Consider the following 22,138-nt stretch of genomic DNA (forward strand, 5'->3'; position numbering starts at 1 on the left):
GCTTATAGTTATTATAGTCACACTAATATTGATGTACCATGAAAATGTAAACAGAGGCAACATTCTTTTAAATGTATTTTGTTGCAAAAGGCTACTAAACAAAAAAAGTGGAGCAATGCAGATATAAAGTGTAATATCAGACCTTAGTTTGATATTTTAAGATATTAGCAGTTAAGACAGTCAATTTGAGACTATTTTCCAAAATCAAAACCACTTACGGCACTTTTTTTTTTCCTGGTGCAGTTGACTCCACCACTCTGGCACCTCAAGCCAGTTAAAACAAACACTATGAACTGTAAAAGTCTTCTGTCACCCAGACCTGATCACTACATGGTACAGAGGCCAAAGATCAAAGGGTGAGTTCAGCTGGCAGTGTGTAGTTGATCAGAGGCAGACGGTAATGTAAAGATGCTGTTGGTATGTGAGCTGCACTTTATTGCTGGGGAGAGCTGCTCTGAGTCCCTCTTCCTATCAGAAGCACCTCACCAGTCGACCAGACCACATAGAAACAGACTCACAGGCTAAACAGACGTCTGTCAACCCCTGACACACTGACATAAACACAATAATGTTCTGCACACACTAGGACATAAACTAATCTGGAGTTTTATGGTAGAGTTCAGATTGGAATGAGAAAAATCCTGCCCTGACTCCACGTCTTAATATCCCAAATAACAGAGTGGTTTGTATCAAATGAAATGAACTGGTGTATCTAGTGAGTTATGAGTCTAACTAATATGAGGTTTCTGATTATTTTTCTGTTTTTGTATTTACAGCGTTGTTATGTAATTTCTTTTAGATCAGGTAGTCTCATTGAGGTTATGATTTGTTTTTTCAAGAGATATCCAAGAACAAGAAACATTCATAGTCAATAACAAGCAGCAAACAAGAAACAACACATACAACCAACAATCACTTAACAAATAGAATTAATAATACCAATTATAAGAGTAATGAAAACATCAGGTAATTAAGTTTTAAATGAAGGCAATGAAAGAATACAGCTTGAGGGCAGTTTACAGTTCATTCCATTCAAAATGGTACGTACTTCCTGAAACTAGCTCTGCCACAATTGGTACTTACATACAGTATGACAACTCCCAAGGAATTGATAGGGCCATTGATAGGACCCCAGAGGGTTGCGTAGTTATTAGATCATGTATCGCAGTTATAAGATTTATTTAAGAGAAGAGGTGATGTGGTCATGAATATCATGGTATGATTTTTGTGGTACAAAGAGCAGTGATGATGGGGCAGCATGACAGTAAAAGTTTTTATAGGGTTCAAGTTGTAGCCTCAAACCCAACAAACATTATACCTGACTCTGCATTTTTTAGGTAGCTGTTGTCTTGGCTCTACAACTAACAACATTACTGAATTACTCATGCTGCTCTCATCAGTATTCTTTCCAGTCAATAAACTCTAAATGCATTGTGCACGACCTGACAAGCACCACAGAGCTGATAAAGTTAACAAATAGATAGTGAACATAGTGAATCATTTATCAGCGGAACGGAATATTACCTTTATTGGTGGAGACCAAAGACAGAGCTAAAAGAGAACTCATAATGAACCCGCTTAGCAGCCAGAAAGAATCCAAATAAATGCTAATGTGCATGCTACCACTACTATAACATGTGTGCTGTATCAACTTTATGAGGTGAAAAAATGTCAATGTTGAGTTTGGAAGTTCTTTTAGTTATTCCCAAAGGACCAAAACAATCAGTTTATTTAGGTTTATTTCATTTGATTGTTTGACTGATTGATCTAGTTTGATTTTCTTCTAGTTTTTGGGAGGTTAAATGTTGAATACGAATACCAAAGTTACTTCTATGATTCAGTAGGAGTGAAATGGGTGCCACATAAAGTTTTAATAACATGCTTGTCAGAGACACAGGAAGATGTTGTGATGCACTTGGTCATTTAAAACAAGTACATGATGAAGAAAGGAAAGCATGAAAGGCAGACTGATGGTGAGTCACAGCGAGGGTTGGGCCATATAATATTGTGTCATCGGCATAGAAGCGGATGTTAAGGATAATTGGGAACATTCAGGTTTGTTCCTGTGTGAAGTGAATAGTAATGTCAGCTGTGTGTTGTCTGCACTGAATTCTAATGACCATAAACATGCACATTTAATTTTACGCAGCAAACAACCCTGACCTACATGCACCATCCAGGGCAACTAATGTGTCTCACAGAAAGCAGTTTTGTATTGCACGCATTTACACATCATCGCCAGTCTGTTTTATTTTAATTCTCTCCACTCCTAACAAGATTCTACAAGTAAATTTGGCTTTCCTTCCAAAGCAAAACAACAAAATGAAGTTTCCTTCCTTGGAAAAACAGATGTGAGCTGATTTTCCGCAGTGAGATCTGAAGAAGAAGAGGTTTAAAAGGGAAAGCTGTGTTACAGAAGACAGACAGACAGACAGAACACACACACACACACACACACACATAGAAAAAACCTGTTGCTGCTTGAGCGCCGGTATCTGTGCCATTGGAAAAGAGTCATCATTAGCTCATCTCTCTGAACCCTGACACTGACTTTACCTCTCAAACCTGACAAACTGTTCAGTTTGTCAGTGGGGAAATTAGACAGGGAAATGTGGTATCATCTTTCTTAAGCATGCGGCAGTAATTGCCGTGTTGTCCAAATAAGATTTAGGACATGTGTGTTTTAACTGCCATGATGATCAGCCTGCTGACACACCTGAACTTCCTTTGCCTGTAGTCAGTTTAAACACACAATATATTGACCTGTCAGTGCAGGATTTACAGTCACACTCAATGTCAATCTGCACACCGATGCCAAAAAAGCAGAGGAAGATAAATGTGACACATCAATGGCTCACCTTTAGCATGATCACAGGGCTCAGCCTGTTAAGTCGGCGCTATTGTTGAGAACGCACAAATTAAATGCTCTCTTTGTTGCAGTACAATCCATCTTTGCATGATGGATGTGAGTTACTTCGGCAAAGCTTTCCTGTTTTGACTTGAAAGCTCAGGGATGTTTGTCCAATCAAACCTGCAGAGCAAAACAGGCACACAGTGCACTCCTCCTCCCCATAAACATACTTTCCAACTGTCTGTCTGATTCACAGGTCTGTAAAATCCGTTGCTAGTGAGTTTAAAATATGATGCTTTTCTCATTTTTCACATTTTTTCCTAAATGTAGCAATGCAGCAGGAAACCCCCCCTTTTTCTGATTCCTGGCATTCATAGTCTGAGTGGAGTTAACTGGGATATTAATCCCATTATTTCCATTGTTTTTTTTATTTATTTGAACAGCTGTTCACCATTTCAACTCCTATTCACACCTGCTACTGCCGACAGATTCAAGTCTGTGAGCAATGTACCAGTGTACCTACATTGTCTCACTCAGTGTCTACACTAGCACACATATCCAACAAGCTGGACTACTTTTGAGCAAAGAAATGAAAACATGATAACAACAACATACGTGCAAAATTCAGGTTTTCAAAGCTTTGCATGACTTTTAATTTTGTCAGAGTTTGAGGCTGGAACTGTTTTGATGCTCACATCAATCACCTGATTCACCACAAGGAGGAGCTGTTCACTTGCGACTTGCCAACTTGCGCCACCTTCAGGAAAGTACAGGTACTACTTAGCATTAGTTTAGACATGCAGATGTGGACATGATGATATTGCTACCTATGGGCAATGAAAATAATTGCTACTGCAAACCTGCAGACAAAGACTGTTACAAACTGTTACAAGCTACATTTTTAGCTGTCTTGTTCCTTGTTTGTATTCAAGGTTTTCCATTTAGACACCTGCTCACATAAGAAAGTGGCAGATCGGTGGTGCTACAATCGAAATAATGACTGTTTACAGGCTAGTCAGTAAACTACTGTTGCTGGTGAGCTACTTGCCAACATGAAGCCAACCGGTAACACAAGTTTTCCAAGCAAGCTAGCTAGGTAGATAAATAGACAAAAAAGTATTGTTTCAAAGATTGGTCTCTTAACTCTTGGCTGTGGAACATTAAATGTTAGCTGTAAGATTTATTATTATCATATGTATATGGATTGAGATTAACGTTTTTTATTTGCACACATAGACAAGAGCAAAAAACTGAGTAACAGAAACAAAAGTGACTTTTCCTTTTTCCTACTGTGAACTCTTCTCTGTACGTGTCCAAATATTTAGTTAACTGCAGCTCTAACACAAATATCCTGCAGGTGCCACAATTGCAGCAACCATTATTTCCTTAGAATATCTGAATGTGCTGGTCCAAACAGCTGTTACTTTTCCTGCCTGTACAGTAGGTGGCACAGGTTAGAGGTTAAGAACTGCAAACTTGGGTGCACCTCATCGCAATCAATCACATTGTGTTCAGTTACTGTTCTGCATTCGTGCAGAGGAGTGTTCATACTGTACAGCTTAAGTTCAAACTGCTCCCAGGTGAATGGACCGTGGGGCGAAGGCTGGCCCCTGGCTGAACTCTGGATCCAGGTCATGGAGGAAGGCACAGCCAGCCTTTGATCACTGGAGTGCCTCACTGTTCACTTACACTCATGTGGTCGACTGGCTGCAGGTCACGTACAATAACAGCAGCTTATAAATCATATCAATGACATGATTGTTGTCAGGTAATTGCAATGGACAGATAACTTTTGACATTATAGGTTCTCTTCTGTGGCAGCTATTGTCCTGATGGGGATGATTGGAATACCTGACATAGTTGGACTATAGTACAAGTAGATTACAGACAACACCGTCTGTGGTTATGTTGAAGTGAACAGACACAAACATAGTATTATCTGAAAATCACTGGTTTTTAATTTAGCACCTTGTATTATAAGATAAAACACACACAGAGGTTCAAAGTGGTTTCTCTGACCCATGAAAACACTCAAGTGTAATAACGACCCACATGCAGCATCATCAAAGTAGAAAAATACAGAGCTCTTCATGTCTTTTGTTGGCTGACTCGGCTGTGTGTGTGTGCTGCATGTGTGTGCGGGTATGAAAATACAGAGGGAGACAAGAACTAGAAATCAGACCAGCATCCAACTACTGAAAAGAGCCATCATGGTGTGCAGCGGAGGGAAGGTGGTCAGTCACACAGTCATAAATCATAGATGGACAGATAGCGAGCAAACATGCCAGATACAGCAGTGAGGCATGTGCAGTGGTCCGTCATTGGATGTTGGACTGAACAGCAGGTCAAATGGAGGTTATTCTACAACACAGTGGTTCATAACCTTTTTGGCTTGGTGACCCCCCTAAATCCTTCTTGTGATGGGTTGCATACGTCCACAAGTGGTGAGAAGTTAAAGGAAAAAGTGATTTTCCCTTCTCACATTGTTCCACTTGGACCACTTTTAAAGATTTAAGAGGAAGGAAAACCTAGAACCCAGTCGGATCCAGAGAATATAAAAAAATTTTTTAAAATAGTTTTTTTATCTAGATATATATATATATATATACCCCACCCCCAAACTTGCAATTTAGATTCATTTTGTGACCCCAGCTGCTTGGGAGCCACTGCTTTATTTTTAAGGTCCAATGGTTGCTTTAGCTCCCATGATGGCCTGAATCTTACATTTAAATTCCGAGATGGTAAATATGAAGTAAATATGAATACAAAATATAAAGTACTCAATTACTCAACTGAATTATTTTCATTGACTTTAAAATTATGATTATGATTTATGACTTTAAAAACTGACATCAGTGCAACATTGTTCCCTTACATTTTGTCACCCACTATTTTTTTTTTTGTGATTTCAGTTGCACAAAAGCATGAAACTTTGTCAAAGATCCTTAAAGGATAGTTCAGGTTTTCTGAAGTAGGGTTGTCAGTGTGTTACCTACAGTAGACAGCGGTCAACATGCTCCCAGTTTGGAGAAGTAGACAGAAGGAGAGGATGGAAGGACGCAAAGCAGTGCTGTGGACAGGGTCAGCAGAGAAAGATGTTTTAACCGCCTAAAAAAATTGTTTAAATGTATGCTGCACTAAGAATATTCTCACTGCTTTACCTTGCCATCAGACATCTCACAACATTTGTCTGTACCACGCTGTGTGTATTACATCACAGATCTGATGGCAAGTTAAAGGGGTGCAAATATTCTCACTGTAGCATATATAACATATAGCAGACCTTTTTGTGTGGTTAAAACACATCTTCCTGCTGATCCTGCTCTACATCTGTGCCAGGACTTCTGTCTGCTTCTCCAAACTGTTATCATGTGACCAGGATTCACACTTTTGACACCTGAGCAAACCACATCCGCTGAAGATGTAAGGTGCAAGGGAAAAACTACTATTCCCAAGATTAAGGGTGACCTTTTACCCTCAATCTGAAAGTGCACTTTATCAAACACTAAAATCTCCAGTGAAATGAGTTAATGAAGCTGCTGGGATGTCAAATGAATCAACAATAACATTATTGAAGAGGAGAAGAGGAAGAAAATAGTAAAAAGTCCAAATAAAATCAGTTGAGCTGGAGCCAACTTAGCTTAGCTTAGCATAAAGACTGAAACTGGGTGACAAAGCTAGCCTTTTAAAATGATTAAATAATAATACCCAGACTGTCATCACCTCTAAATCTCACTATGAGCACAAGTTCTGTCTTGTTTATTTAATCCGGGTGCACTGGGCAACCTCCATAGATGTAGTTCCCCTCTCAGCTGTACTTCAGATCTGTTTGTAAGTGGACTGTTGTCGTGTTTTCAGCCGGTCTGATGCTTGTCTGTGTTTGCATTCCTCTGGAGTGTGTGTAGGTATGTGTGTGTGAGCGTGAGAGAGAACAGAGACAAGTCTGTGACATTCGTAACCCTTTAAGGCTGATTTACTAACAGCTGTAAATTATGAGAAGAAAGCCGAAAAATGAGACGTTCAGCCACTTTAGCTGACAGATAGTGCATGTACACTGTACAGGATCCTGCACACTCTGACGCCCCCTGTTGAAAAAAAGCAGCTCATCTGTTCTAAGAGGCGAGGGCCTGCAGTGAGGAGGAGCCCTGCAACATGCTGGAGAACACAGTGACAGACAGAAAACAGGCTCACACTGGATGAACTGATGAAGGACAAGGATGGAATGAGCGAGGGACAGAAACAGAGAGAAAGAAACAAGGGAGGATAGAGAGGAAGAAGAAGAAGGTGTGTCGGCTCCTTACGTGTGCCAGGGGTCGGCTGTGCAGAGCGATGGTGGGTCTGTACTGGTGGAAGTCAGTCTGGATCACACACACTCTCTTCTCCATCCTCACAGCTCACAGCTGCCCATGCTGTCTTCACCCAAGCGGGCTCTGGGGAGGAAGTGAAGCATGTGCGTGTGTGTGTGCTGTCTTCAGCCTCTGGGTGTGTGTTTGTGTGTGTGTGTGTGTGTTTGGGAGAGAGAGAGACAGAGAGAGAGAGAAAGAGGGTGTGTAAGTGTGTGTGAAAGTGTGTTACGCCTGTTACCTGACCCTGAGAGGGAGGGAGGGAGGGAGCAAAAGGAAAACACGAACGAGCTTGAACAGCCCCCCCATCACACACACACACACACACACACACACACACACACACGTGCATACACTCACCTCTCCTCCCTGCTGCCTAAAGCCACACCGCCTTCTGACAGCAGAACAACACCGGGAGACAGACTTCCAGCCTCCAGCAGAACAATATGCAACCCCCACCAACACACACACACAGACACACACCCACACACACCTCATCTTAGAAAAGTACATTCCTGTGCAGACGCTCCAAAGCGGTTTAATTTGCAAACAAAATATGTCAATTCACAAAAAACAAAAAACAGGTATGCATGTAAATCACTCAAATCTATTAGCATGTATATATGAAGGCTGGTGGCTAACTTCTATTTGTAGCTGAAACAAGGAAAATGAAAACTTTTGCACATTTTGCACAAAGTTTCTGCTTTCAAAATTGTCATTTAAAAAAAGGAAATATGTGTAATCAGTAAAATAAACCATGCTGAAAATATTCAGATTGCATTTCACAGCATTGTCAATCTCAGTGCCTTTTATATGATTGTACTATTGTTGCTGACACATCTTTTAACATCTGTAAACAACATTTGAATCTTGTAACTGGTTCCAGTTTTAACCATAGACTATAAAACATGGATGTCGTATCTGTGACGTCACCCACAGGTTTCTGACGCTGTGAAGCTCAGAGTGTGGTGATTCTGGTCTAAAAATCAGCAAAGACATGAATCATCATTTGAGCTGAGGCAGGCTGAACGATACCTGTGTGGCTCAAACAAGCCATCTGTAATGGCATCTGCCTGTCAATCAAAGCAACCACTTTGTTAATTCTGCATAACTTTAAGCCTTAATATCATTTGAACAGGTGAGTTGTATATAAATTCACCCTCAGTACAGTTGTCATGAACGGGGAAATTAGCTATAGAGACCAAAACAGTTTTTTGTACCAGGCTGTAAACATGTTTATTTCTGCTGTGAAGTTGGACATTTGAACATGGGGACTTATGGAGACTGACTCACTTCTGGAGCCGGCCTCTAGTGGACGTTTGAGGAACTGCAGTTTGTGGTACTGCATTGGCTTTGCTTGATTGCTGCTTGGTTTTAACTGAAAAAATACATTATTCTGTCGTTTAATCTATAGCACATCATTGATACAAGTGTACTTACCTCAAAAGCAAATGTAGTTTCTTAGATTGTTAAAATTAATAATTGACAGTTGACAAAAAGTCTACAATCATGCAAGCAGCTCTGCTGGGCTGCAGGCACTGTGCTGCTTTGAGCTTCATGCTCACATCAGCGTGCTAACATGCTGTAAAAATGTTAACTTGCTAAAAGATGTTTACCATGCTCACTGTCTTAGTTTAGCGTGTTAGCACACTAACAGGCTTGGATGGGCACTCTGGCAATGCATACCGGATAAGAAACACCAGCGATGTGGGGAAAAAATGTAGGAGAAAAAAATTGATGTGGGAGTTACAGAATTACAAAATTAGATTAGAAAACATTATAAATCAAAATCCTGCCAGCTGCAGTGATAACACTGTTAGTGTCTAAATGCGAGCTGAGAAAGAGGAAACAGCCAGATGACAGTTGGACAGATGAGCAGCAGGGGCGAGAAGAGGAGGCTGCTGCTGAGAATAACCTCCCTGCAGGTGATACTGCAAGTGCTAACTCATGCAGCGACATGTACAGCCAGGTTGATATCTACTGCTTAGCCTATAAATAGCCTGATATTGCTTTATGCAAGTGTTTATGTTGGAAACAGGGCCAGACAAAAGTTGCCTGAGCCAAGTCTGACAGGTGTGGGCTGGGAATGCATTATTTTGCACAATTTCGTGCAAATTTACGATTCATTGTATCTATACTGCACTAGTATTATTAAAAATTAAAATGATACTTTTCAGACAAGTTTTATTGTTTTTAAGAATGGAGTAATCTTTCTATACGGACAGAACCCAAGTCCAGTTCAGTGTGTCAGATCCACAGGCTTTGTATACAGAATATGGAATATGTTCTCTGTCACTGTACTGTATAATATGTACCTTAAAAGGAATCTATAGAAACGTTGAGTCCTTGCCCATGGAGTCTGGCCTGTTGAACTGCCATGTTTCTATAGTGGCCTAGGAAGGACAAAGTAAACACAGGCTCTTGATTGGGACCAAGCAGCAATCTCCATGGCTGTGAAGTGAAGCCAACGTGGAAGCGCCAGAAACTGCAGTCCCTATAACGTCCACCTGAGGCTGGCTACAGAATGAGTCAGTCTCTATAAATCCCCATGTCCCCTCCAACTCCTAGCTTTATAATAAGGCTTAAGGTTATGCATAATTAACAACACAGGTGCTTTGTTTGACAGATTGATTTTTGCAGTGTAGATCAAAACCCGTGAAGGAAGTTCCTCTGCCTCTGCCAACTTTTTCTGAAGTGTGTGATTAAAAATGTAAGAAAAGAAGAAGACATGACATGTAACACATAAATCTGATGCAAAACATGTAGCAGACAAGTTCTTTCAATGAAAAAAGAAAAAGGTGTGTCTTCTTGATAAGTCAAAGAACTCTACCGCATCACAAAATCCATGGAACAATCAAAGAGTCAGCTTTCATAAAAAGACACAATCTGCTGAGGCAGCGTTTTGTTAAAGCCTTTGAAATCCAATTGTTCATGTGGAATTAGCAGGTCTCAGAAAGGACTCATCAAATAACGAGCTGCTCTTATTTCTGAACCCATCCCGCAGTGCTTTGCTGCCTGCATGTGCCAATGTGTCAGGTAGTTTTCTTCTCACTAAAGATCTGTGGCATCCACTGGCTGCAGGCGGGAGGAAATCATGCACAAAATGATATGTTTACCTCGCAACAGAGGTAAAATGACAGCAGAGGGGTAATTTATTTCATTTCATCTCAGGGGTATGAAGGGAACAGGTCATTTAAGTTTTTAATCAGGCTGGCAGTGGAAACTCGGGATAGTTGCAGACTTATTGTCTGACAGGGGATCAGATGACAGTCGACTTTTGGCTTGTGTTTCTCAGAGCACCAAGTCGAGCGGATGTCAGCATGTGTGCAGTGCTCAAGAATTTGACCTCGTGCCCATGAAAAAAACGCAGTGTATGTCAAAATGAATTTATACTTCAGCTATATATACAGTATGGAGTCTCAGCAAGCTGTGCTGCACCACTGCACGTCATTTTTCAACTTCAGTTTAGGTTTACCGCTCATCAGGGCGATACTTGAGCATTTCCTGTGATTTTAAAATCTAAGATCTTCTTTGTCATTTCTGGCATCTAAACGCTCTGACCTTCAACATTTACATTTAGTCATTTAGCTTTATCCAAACGACTTACAGAGTGACAAGGACATGTTAGTGCAGCAAAAAGTACTGTGACAGGTGTAGAGGGGAGATAGATTCATCATGTCCAGTTGTTGGTAGTGTTGGAAAGATCCTCTCTGAATGGGGAACAACAGATGAGACGTTTAGATTGCCATGAGTGTACAGGTGGCAGAACCAGGCGTTATTCATTGGAGGAGCGCAACGGTGACTACTTTGTAGTCAGCATTAGCAATCTGAATCTATTGTGGGTTGCTACAGGTAGCCAGTGAAGCTCTTTGAACAGCGGGGTAACATGTGACCTTTTGAGCTGAGTGAAGAGCAGGCGCGCTGCTGTGTTCTGGATCATCTGAAAGGGTTTTACTGTGAAGGCTGGGAGGCCCGTCAGGAGGGCATTACAGTAATCTAGTTGTGTGATGACAACAGCTTGTATCAGGAGTTATGTAGCATGTTAAGTTAGGTAAGGCCTTTTTTTTTTTTATGTGAAGCTGCATGCCCGGGCAAACGATCTTTTTAAAGCTGCACCATTGTACTAGTCACCCATAATGTCAAATCCATACTGAATTACCATTAAACTGAACATTAGGTTTGGTTGCTCGTCTTTTAATAAAGAAATACTTACAGTTATCATATAACTGATGCTAGCATCTAAACAGTCACTTTACATACATTGTCACACAGGCTTAAAAGTGTACAGTAGTTTACACTGCTAGCTGATTATCTCATTAATTGCCAGTAGTTCCTCATAGGATGCTGATTGGTCCAAACTACTGTGGTCCAGACATAAGCGCATAGCTCAAAGCCTGGCAGGATGGATTCTCACATGAACTCAAATGTGATTTCAGGATCTAAAGAGCCCAGTTGCTTTGCAAGATTTACCCTGGCAGGGTGCCACAAGGCATGGTTAGTTTTGAAAAGAGACCAAAACAGAGTTGAAAGGAGAGCTACAGGTGGCCATAAACAGTTTGATGGTGATTGTCTGCTGGCATATTCACTGTAACAATCGTCTAACATGATAATATATCAATAACACGTTTTCAGCTTGTGCTTCAGCACTTTTTTGTGTTAACAATGGATCATTATGAGGAAGCAGAAGCTATTATGGACAATTACTTCACAACTCTACAGTTACCCTTAGCTTTATGGACGAATTTAGCATCTTGATTGTTTTGGTTTTACCAGCACTATTTTAAATTAATTTTAAAGTTAGGTTTAAAGTTCTCATAAACTCACTGTATACAAGCTACAGAAGAGCTAAAAAAATACTGAATACTGGACTCAAATTCTTAAGTTGGTCAAAAACACAACTGTATTTGAATACTAATCTTTCTTTCTGTCTGCTGAATGTACAAATATGCAGCTGTTTGTCATCTCTGGTGACTAAAGAACTCTCACCTTTTATTAAGTGTCAGTGCTGAAAAAAAGAAAAGTGTACAAGTATACTTAAAAGGTGAAATGGAAAAAGTGCTGACAGTTTCCCAGGCTGCCTTTTCTAAACCAACTTGTACGTTCCCCAACAACTAATGACCTAACGAAAGAGCTAATATCAATCAAGCCATTCTTTCTGAGCCCCTTCACAGAGCACTTGTTTCTGTAAGAGCTTTACAGATTCAAGAGGAATTGCTGTGTTGCACCCTTAGCGTTCTTGTGGAGCTTATCTTTGGAAGGGATTTACCCTGGCAGGGTGCCATGTCTTAGAGAAAGCCACCTACTGTTTTAGGGAGGGTGGTCGTCCCATAGCTGTCCAGACAACCACTGACAAAACCGCCACAAATCCATCACCCCAACCAAACTGCAAACCGCTGACTCTTACCTAAAGCAAACATACAGTGTACCCCTTGTGTTTAAGATACAGTTATATATGCGTGTACATTTGCCAAGACAATTAGGGGATTTAATCGGCCCGTCTACCTTGCTATAGGCTAAATGCAGTTAACAGTAAAGCACAGAGTTGCTCTTGTCAGAACATGAAAGCAAACTTGATTCACAATCATGAAGTGAAAAATACTTTTCATGAAGCAGCAGGATAACCACCAGCTTTTACCTGTTAATTGCAGTAATCCAGCTGCCTTCTATCAGAGTGTAATTACAGAGTTTGATTTGTAGCACATCTACCCACTGCACTAAGAAGTCTGTCTTTGGCTGCAGACCTGGGATCAGCTAACTTTCGCCACAGTAAGAAGAGGTGCAGAAGAGAACAGTTGATTCTGATCTGGAATCAGAGGAGGCATCTCTCTGCTCTGTGTCTTGCTCCAGCTTGTTCGTCTGGCTGTGCATGACACATGTTTATGGAATTTGATTAATTAAAGGTTTGAGTTGGCAGCTGAATCTTGACATAAAGATTACAACTTTGGCACAAAAAAAGAGGGGCCCCCTTGTTATCAGCCATGTACATGTGCATCCAGTGACATTTTGCACATGTTGTGGTCTAAATTCACAAAGGCATTAAAGGGATCACGTAACACCCCATCAAGCAAGGAAAATGCTGTGGTTAAAGGTATAGCTTGACATTTTAAGAAATATCCTCATTTGCCATCTTGCTGGGAGATCGATGGGAAGATTATGCTGTCTCTGTTGAATATAAAGCTACAGACAGTCAGTAGTCAGCTAAGTGTTGCAAAAAAAACTGTAAACAGAGAAACACCTAGAATAGATCTGTCTGGAAATACACAAAATCAACCTACAAGCACCTTAAAGTGCAAAAATGACAAGTTGTGGAAGATTTCAAGAAATTTCTGCTCCTGGCAGAAATAGAACTTGTTGTTTTTAGCCATGCTAAGAATACTAATAACAAGTTTAGGATGGATTCCCTTGAAATTTTGTACATAAATCTAGGGTCCCAAAAGAATGAGTGTAATAACATTATTGATCCCAGTACCAACAAGTACCATCAGCAGGCCAAAATAAATCCAGTACCTTGCCTGATATGAGCATATTCCCACCAGCCTCAGCTGTACTTTGTGTGTAAAGACAGTATAAAACATGGACATAGTATACGGGACGTCACCCACAGGTTTCTGAAGAGCCATTGTCATAAACAGGGATATTAGCTATAGAGATTTTTTTGTACCAGGCTGTAAACATGTTTATTTCTGCTGTGAAGTTGGACATTTGAACATGGGGACTTATGGAGACTGACTCGTTCTGTAGCCAGCCTCAGGTGGCCATTTGAAGAACTGTAGTTTTTAGCACTTCAACGCTGGCTTCATTTCACAGCAATATTGCAGAGGTTGCCGCTTGTTTTAGTGCTAACTTTGCTAACATTATACCTGCTAAAAATCATTGTGAGTATGGTAGCTAGCATGCTTACATTAGCATTTAGCGTAAAATGAGAGTTGCACGTACGTGGATTTAGTTACTTTAATACAGATGGAGGCAAGGTGTTTCTCACTGTTTCCAGTCTTTATGCTAAGCTAAGCTAATTGATGGCTATCTGTACTTTCATATTTACTGCACAGATATAAGAGGTAAGGTATAAGATATCTATTCTCTCATCTAGTTTCCAAAATGTTGAATGAAGAGATGATTAAGTGCAATGTGGCAAAACATGCATAACTGTAAAGCTGAAGAGAATTTCATATTATTGTAAGGATGAGAAATGGTCCACACCAGCACGTCAGCGATAGCACAACTTGCAATGCATTATGGTCTCCATGATAAGTTCTGTTTACACTGTGATTTGTCACTGGACCTTTTCAAACCCGTAGAGACAGCAGTAGAGTTACATGTCTGCTGTGCTGAACCCTGGGTAATGAATTACATTGCGTGTTATCCTATGTCTGGAAGACAGAGTACCCGCCGGCCGCTCCTCACTGCTCTGCAGCAGCTTTACATAGAGAGAATTATCTCCATAAATCATATGGATCTGTTTCTGCAGAATGGAATATATGTGTGGAAACAGCTGGGAAATATGGAAAATGACAAACAGATCTCTGGAGGAGCACATTTCTGTTGATAAAGAATGTAACACTATCTGTTGCTACATAAGAAACGGCTTATCTGACCTTACTAACTCGACTCAACATGGAAACCTGAGGTCCTTTGTAGATACAAGTTTTTGTCAATAGCGGCTGGATCCCAAAGACAGATGAAGGGTTTCCCTTGAAGTGCACATGTCACCCTCTAGTGGCTAATCATCCCCAGTCCTTTTGACAGAACAATTTCACCTCAAGGTACATTTAGTTCTGCAGCTTTGGATCATGTCATATGATCTTAATTAGCAGTTGGAGTTTGGCCAGTTGTTCAAATTTCCATTTTCCACCCCGGGCACTTTAAAGGGCCAGACTGGTGTGTTTACGGGTTTTAGCTTTTTAACTACACATATTTTATTCAAATGCATGCTGTACAGTTTGAGAGTTTTGAATGTGTTTTATCTACTTTCCCACATCAGCAGACTGAGTTTTCATGGAAGTGTAGATGTGCATGAGCACTTTTTGTCTACTGTTTTCATGGTTATGAATTAAGCTCCATTTCCAAGTACTATTTTTGACTTGCAGCACCATGTCAGAGGTAAACGCACACAAAATAGGGAGGAAATCCAAACTAACTTAGAAAAAGTCTTAAAGAAATAACCCTGATGATTTAAGTGAAACAAGTGATGCTATCAAGTTGCATTATAGGAATTGTAGGATTCAATGTTTTTGGAGGTTTTTGGTGTGTTTTTTATCCCCAATGGACTGAAAAAAATCTTAGTCCCTCAAATTTATAAAAGTGGCATACGAAAACGTTCATGTAAATGACCTGACACAAAAACACCAACCAAACCATTCATTCATTCATACAAATAATGAATTCATCCATTTTCAAGGTAACATCTTTTTATTTTATTTTAAGAGACCATTTCATCACAGCACTGGCAAAAACTGCTACAGCCAGGTTTAATGCAACAGACTGAGAGATGTACACTGATGTCCTCCATCTGAACTCTGTGATTTACAGAGTTTTCTGATGGACAGTAAAGTAAACTGCTGGAAATTGTAGCTGCAATTTGTTAGCCAGGCTACCCAGACTCTGAGCTCAGAGCACCGAGGAAGTCTGTACCATAGAGGTTTTGGATTAGATGGAAGAGGAGGTTTTCAGGCCCACGGAGCTGAGCTAGTGTCATGCCAGAACAGGAGCTGGGCAAGTGGGCTATGTCTTGTGTTGTGTAGAATGTGTGTTAAATTCACACTGTAATCAGGGTTTACAACTTGACATTGCTTTACTTGTCATACATAAAAAAAAATTGGGAATCATTGGTTTAAATAATTTTAAAGAATACAAATTCTACAAGAATACTGAACATTTTCATTTGCTGCAAAATATTTGGTCTATAAAGTGCAAGTATAGTACTAACCTTAAAATATCATCTATCGAGCTTCATAAACCTTTGTCATTCTAACTAACCGGAGTCTGCAGTCATCAGTAGGCAACAGTGAAGTTAATAAACAGCAATCAATGGCACTTATCCAGGTAACCATATCAGACGTCACATTACATCAGCACGTCTACTCTCCTCGATATATAACGATGTTCTTATCTGTCTCATGAATCTTAATCTCGTACAGCAGGTTGGGTGGGAGCACCTTCACCATGTTATCCCAGATGTAAACAGCCACGTTCTCAGTCGTGCTAATGGATCAGAGAAAAAACAGAGACGTGTAAAGAAGCGTGCATGCAGTCTGTAGAAAAGTGCTGTTTAAGGGTTAGGGTTAAGATACTCACCTGACTACATTGGCAAAGTATGGGACGTCTTTATCCAGGTTTTTATGGTCGAGCGGAGTCATGATGACATCCTGCAGAAGGAAACAAGGATATAGTTACATATTTAGATAAATGTGATCTAGTACATTCAGACTGACAACAAAGTGTCCAAAAAGGAAACTGACTCAGCTTACACTGATCCACAGTGAACATCTAACTCTGTGAAAAACTAAACTGGTTTAAGAAGCAATGTTTGGAAATCATGCCTACATCTATCTCACCTTAAGGCTGCATTCATCAATACTGTAGATGAATGATGGGAAAATCATCACCCGGCTCCTGTATACTCTGAAGCATTTTAGCTTATTTTAGCCCGTTGTTTCTGTTTTAAAATAACTCTACGGTTTTGATTAAGCCTCACATCACATAGTTTAAGGCAAGGCAAGTTTATTTGTATAGCACAATTCGTACACAAGGCAATTCATAGTGCTTTACAGAGGCAAGGAAAAACATTGGACATTAAGACAAGCAATAGAAATAAAGAGAGTTTATTAAATGATAATACTGTCAAACAGTGTTATACACAAAATGCAGAATACATGTGCAATACATACACAATCTGCAATAAATAAATAAATAAATTCAACTTTAGGGGGTGAGTGAAACGTTTTTTTTTTTTTTAAGTTCAATGTGTGGATAAAAGAGGGAATTCCATCAACACAAAGCCAACACTGTCTTTACTGTATACAGAATAGCTAATACTTGTGAATACTTGCTTTGGGTATACTAAAATGTAACAAACTGTCCCAGATAGCACTGAGGCTCATACAGTAGTGACCAGCACAGTAATGCTGTCTGCACACCAACACTAACCAGACACCTCCACACAAATCCCCTCAGACGACCATGCTGTACTTCTCATGTTTGGTGTCTGAGCTCAGCAAAATGACAGCAGCAGGCAGAGCGCCCTCATGTGGACACATGGCAACATACATGCACGCAGTCCCCCTCCTTATATGTGGAGCAAGAGTGTGTTCAGCTTGCAGTATTTCAGTGTGTTCGTGCACATGCCAGAATATGGACTAACATATGGGTTTTACAGGAATAACCGGAGGTGATTTCAACCAAGCAACCAACACACTGATGTATTTATGTATTGAAACCAGCTGCTTGGAACAGGATGGCAAGAACACATGCCTTGCACAGGAGATGCGAAGCCAAGTTGCTTATTATATAATTATTAGAATTATTATTTGTTTAGACAGTGTGGTAGAAATGATCTCACCTCAATGCACCTCTTCAAGTCTGTCAAGTTCATGACCATGCCAGTGAGACGATCAATCTGTGGACACACACAGGGAGAAGTTTAACATGTTTCAGTGTGTTTCTGTGTGTATGTGATGGAGTGACAGGCTCCTAGCTGATTCACAGCATGATACTGCTACAAGTATTGTTTTGACTACGTTTTACATTTCACCTCCCATCCAACAAGTTTCATCAGCCTTATCCAACACAACAGTCATTTTCCGTTCTAAATAAAGTGTCTGTCATTCCCACTCTGCACCCAGTATAACTGTTGTCACAGTGTGTAACTTCGGCATCCATTTAAGGCTCAAAGTCACACAAAACCAACTATATGACTGTTTTTGGTGAAACTGCATAATGCTTTATGGACGAGAGTGAGTCTGGGACTGACTTTTAGTCTATGGCAAGAACTTTGTGAAACGAAAGGTTGAAAGACAGATGCAGAGCGGGGCTGACTGCTGCTGTTGTTGAAACTAGACTGTGAAAGTAAAAACAGCAAATCCAGTTATCTGTGACTCACCTTTCCACGCACTGTCACCTCCACTGTGGACAGAAAGGAGAGCACTGAATGAATGGGAGACACTGAAATAGCAGCTCAGCAGCTAAATAAAGTGTTACATAACAGATTAATGAGGGACAGCTGACAGACCTTTGTAGTTGTGTCCGTGTCCGTTGGGATTGTTGCATTTTCCATAAACTTGTTTGTTCTCCTCATCACTCAGGTGAATGCTGGAAAAAAAAACATTCAAGTAACATTTATCAAAATTATGTTTTTAATCATGCTGTGCCACAGGTTTATTGACTGTGATGCCTTCAGGTACACCTCGTACACAAAATCTTTAAAAGTTTAAATTATAATAATAATAATAATAATAATAATAATAATAATAATAATAATAATTAATATTAGAAAAGGGAGTAAAGATGAAAAGATTAGTTGATCAATAAAGGTTAATAACAGAAAATTAATTGATAACTATTGATTTATTTTCAAACATTCTCTGGTCTAAAATCTTTGGTTGGAATAAATAGTAGTTAGTTTATATTATCCATAGATTGTTATTGGATTGCTGTTTTCGATTAGAGATCAGGCTGCATAGACTTAATCTGTGCAACAATAGAAAAATAAATAAAGATTATGTAATTAGTATATTAGTAATATAGCTAATTATTGGATTGTTTATCTATTATATTACCTCTGTATGATCAGTCATTCTATGATACGTTGGACATAAAACATGCAGTATGTGCAAACTAAAGTGTAAATATAATAAGGTGTTAATTGATGGCTGCTTTCAAAGATTAGAACACCTACAGTTAATAATATTGTTTAATAATTACCGCAGCACGTGAAGGCAGCAGCAGCAGCCCTTCTTGTACATACAGTTTATCCTATGCGTGACTTCAAATGGACTACAAATCCCAGGAGACTGCTGCTGACGCCACAGGTTTTAGTCGTTTAAAATGAAAGCTACAGTACTAACACAGCCGGCTCTCTCAATATTTACGCCGCTCTGTGTGCCCTGCGGAGCGGATACATCGTGTCAACGACGCCGAGGAGAGCGGCTGGCTGCTACAGCTGATGATGATAAACACAAGCTCATAACAGGGATGTTGGCTTCTGTCGACATGAAGCAGAGTCAGTGCAGCAGACAGGCTGGAGAAACTAACGGTATCCCCTCATGAAAAGCAGATGCTGGCCGGCCTACCTGTGGAGTCGGTGGCAGGCGCTGAAGCACTGCACTCGGCTGATGTATCCGATACGCTCCGCTCCGCTGTCGCTCACAGATGATCCGGCCATGGTGAACACCTGAGACGGGGAAGAGGACTAATGCACATGGAGGCCGGGATGAGAGGACATGAAGTAGTCTCCAGTCAGAGCTTCAGCCCCCGTGACTCCCGCTGCATGCTCATTGGCTGAGATCAGGGCGTAACTACAACTCACATGTGTCAGATATGCATTAGAAAACAAAGCAGCAACACAGAGGCTGTGAAGTGAAACCAAAGCGGAAGTGCCAAAAAACTGCACTTCCTCAAACGTCCACTTGAGGCAGGCTTATTTTCACTTTATATTCACACAATATAATACTTTGTTACCAGTAAAAGTCCTAAATTGAAAATGAAACATGAAAAGTAAGAAAATAAAAAGTCTCTTGTCAGTGTTACACTACATTTGATCTGAAATCTTAAAATAACTGTTACTAATGACATACAGCATGCTTTGTTCCTACTTTAAGGTCACATGTCAGTTGTAAAGGTCATACAGTGATCACTCGAGAGTCACCAGAGCTCATTCTGTCAGGATCTGATGAGGGAACACTGAATCATCTTTTATAATTTTGTGTATTCATTTATTTAAAAAAAAAAGTAATTTACCCAGGGTGATGATGATGAAACGTATTAATCATATTAATGGTGACTTGAGGGTGGCTTGAGGGAATTTTTGGCAGTGTTTAACACACTGCATTGTTTTCCCTCCACTGGTGTGTGATGTTAGGCCTGTCCTCCAGTGCTTCTTTCTCTGCAATGATATTGCACAGAACATGTGTTTGTGCTGTGTGTGTTCACCTGAAGCAGATTTTCAGCATGTGAGCTAAAGGTGTGTGATTATTTACAACATCCAATCCCAGACTGTGTTCTGCTGTATCTAATCCATGTTGGGAAATAGCAAAGATCTCTGCTTATACATTGTAGGTCACTGCTTATTGCTGTGGTAGTTCATAAAACATGTTGTGACAGACATCTTGAAGATGCTAAGAGAAGTAATGAGAAAGTCAGAGGATGGATGATGAACGGTGGAAATTGCAGACCAGCAAGGGAGCTAAAAAAAAAAAACTGCTAACCACAAGAGCTTGTCATGTTTGAACTGAATTATGGAAGGTAAGAGTTTAATGGCACTGTTCCTGACCTTCTCAGAGTAGATCAAAGAAACAAAAAAAAAGCTGTAATATTTTATTACAACCTGGAGTCCTTAGAGGATTTACAGAGTCCCCTCACTGTAAATGCTGCTCTGTCAAAGGCATAAATTGAAAGGTTAAATGTTAAAGGTCAAAGTCAGCAAATCTAAGAAGGCTAACTAATGCTAATATTACACTAAGATGACATGAAAGACAGTGATAATGCTGCTGCAATGCTAAAACTGCTGCACACTATAGCTGCTGCTAGTTCAGTTTGTTAGCCGGGCTGAACCGGGGGAGTGTTAGTGATTGTACCGCAGGTGTTTGGACCACTAAAAAGAGGAAGCTGAGGAAACAGACAACATAACCCGGTTTAGCAGCCTATAAGGACATAGCAATGACAAAAAGACCAAAGAGGATGTTGCCAGAAGAAGTTAAGAGGAGAAAAGGAGAGATTGGCCAAGCTAGAAGCTGCAAAACAAGAGTAAATCTAGGACTGACTCTTAGTCGTTGGCGAGAAGAATGCGTAAAGGTTTCTTCTTTATGCCTGTGATGTAACAAGGTCATAGCACCTATTAGTCATAAGTCATTGCTGCATACGGTCGACTCTGATGTTTGAGGACTGTCTGCTCTGATCTCACATACGTGCTTACTTGACTGAACAGGAGGCCATTTTAACAGATGTAACTGTGCTGCCTGTTTATGGTGTGATAAACCTTGATGAACATGGTTCTGGAAGACATGTTTGCAGTACTGTGTGTATCCTCAGGAGAGCAATGCTTCAGGCAAGCTGAAGATATATCAGACTTTATAGTATGTGGTCATTGAACACAATCAATCACCATGATTGAAAATAACTGGAGAAAATATAGCTGCAAGGGAGAATCTGGAGTTAATGTGGACGGCAGAGAACTGATGCTAATGCTGAGGGTGCTGGCTGCTGTCTGACTGTTGGAGCAGCACTGTATGAAATTTGGCACAAATTGGATTTTGTGCTGAGAGCAAGAGTCGGATCTACTGCAAGAAATGCCAATTATCTTGAGTTTGCAGCCATATTAACAATATTTATTGGCAGCTTGAGACATGAACCTTCTTAAATTTAAACATATGCATGGAAAAGGAGTCAATAAGATGATGTGAAAGAGGAAGGGAATAAAAATAGATAAAATAAAAATAGAACATGGCTAAATCACAACAACAAAATGGGCAATTTTTTCCATAATTTTTACTACAGAATTGTTCAAGAGCTATAAACTGTCAGCCTAAATGTAAAATATGTTGCTGTATTGCCCACTTACAGGTTCACTGTACTGCTGGGACACTTCCATTAGTGGGGCTGCACAGAGGTTAGACCATGATGTTTGCTCATATTTGATTTATTACTATCATTATTACTTTCTTTTTATCTAAGATTATTTTTTAGAGCAATGTTTACCTTTATTAGACAATGACAGTGAAAAGACAGACAG

General features: G+C 40.1%; 2 protein-coding genes across 3 annotated transcripts in view; both read right to left on the minus strand.

Moving 5' to 3' along the window:
• Window positions 1–7,312, minus strand: part of LOC104919493 (putative uncharacterized protein MYH16) — a 61,466-nt gene extending 54,154 nt beyond the window's left edge. The window contains exon 1 of one of the 2 annotated variants that reach the window (XM_010731531.3): window positions 7,153–7,312. In XM_010731531.3, the coding sequence (XP_010729833.1) occupies window positions 7,153–7,236 (84 nt within the window). In that variant the 5' untranslated portion in view covers window positions 7,237–7,312. The remainder of the gene's footprint in view (window positions 1–7,152) is intronic. The other variant, XM_019271408.2, reaches the window with a different exon arrangement.
• An 8,272-nt stretch (window positions 7,313–15,584) lies between these two features.
• On the minus strand, window positions 15,585–19,804 carry pts (6-pyruvoyltetrahydropterin synthase). The gene is made up of 6 exons (XM_010731507.3): window positions 19,482–19,804; window positions 18,422–18,501; window positions 18,293–18,315; window positions 17,753–17,809; window positions 16,489–16,559; window positions 15,585–16,395 (listed from the first exon to the last, which is right to left on the minus strand). Exons 1-6 carry the CDS (start codon window positions 19,571–19,573, stop codon window positions 16,272–16,274), a joined length of 447 nt encoding a protein of 148 aa, XP_010729809.1. The 5' UTR covers window positions 19,574–19,804; the 3' UTR covers window positions 15,585–16,271.
• Window positions 19,805–22,138: the final 2,334 nt, after the last annotated feature.

The sequence above is a fragment of the Larimichthys crocea genome, chromosome XVI (genome assembly GCF_000972845.2).
Source record: "Larimichthys crocea isolate SSNF chromosome XVI, L_crocea_2.0, whole genome shotgun sequence".
Lineage (NCBI taxonomy): Eukaryota > Metazoa > Chordata > Actinopteri > Sciaenidae > Larimichthys > Larimichthys crocea.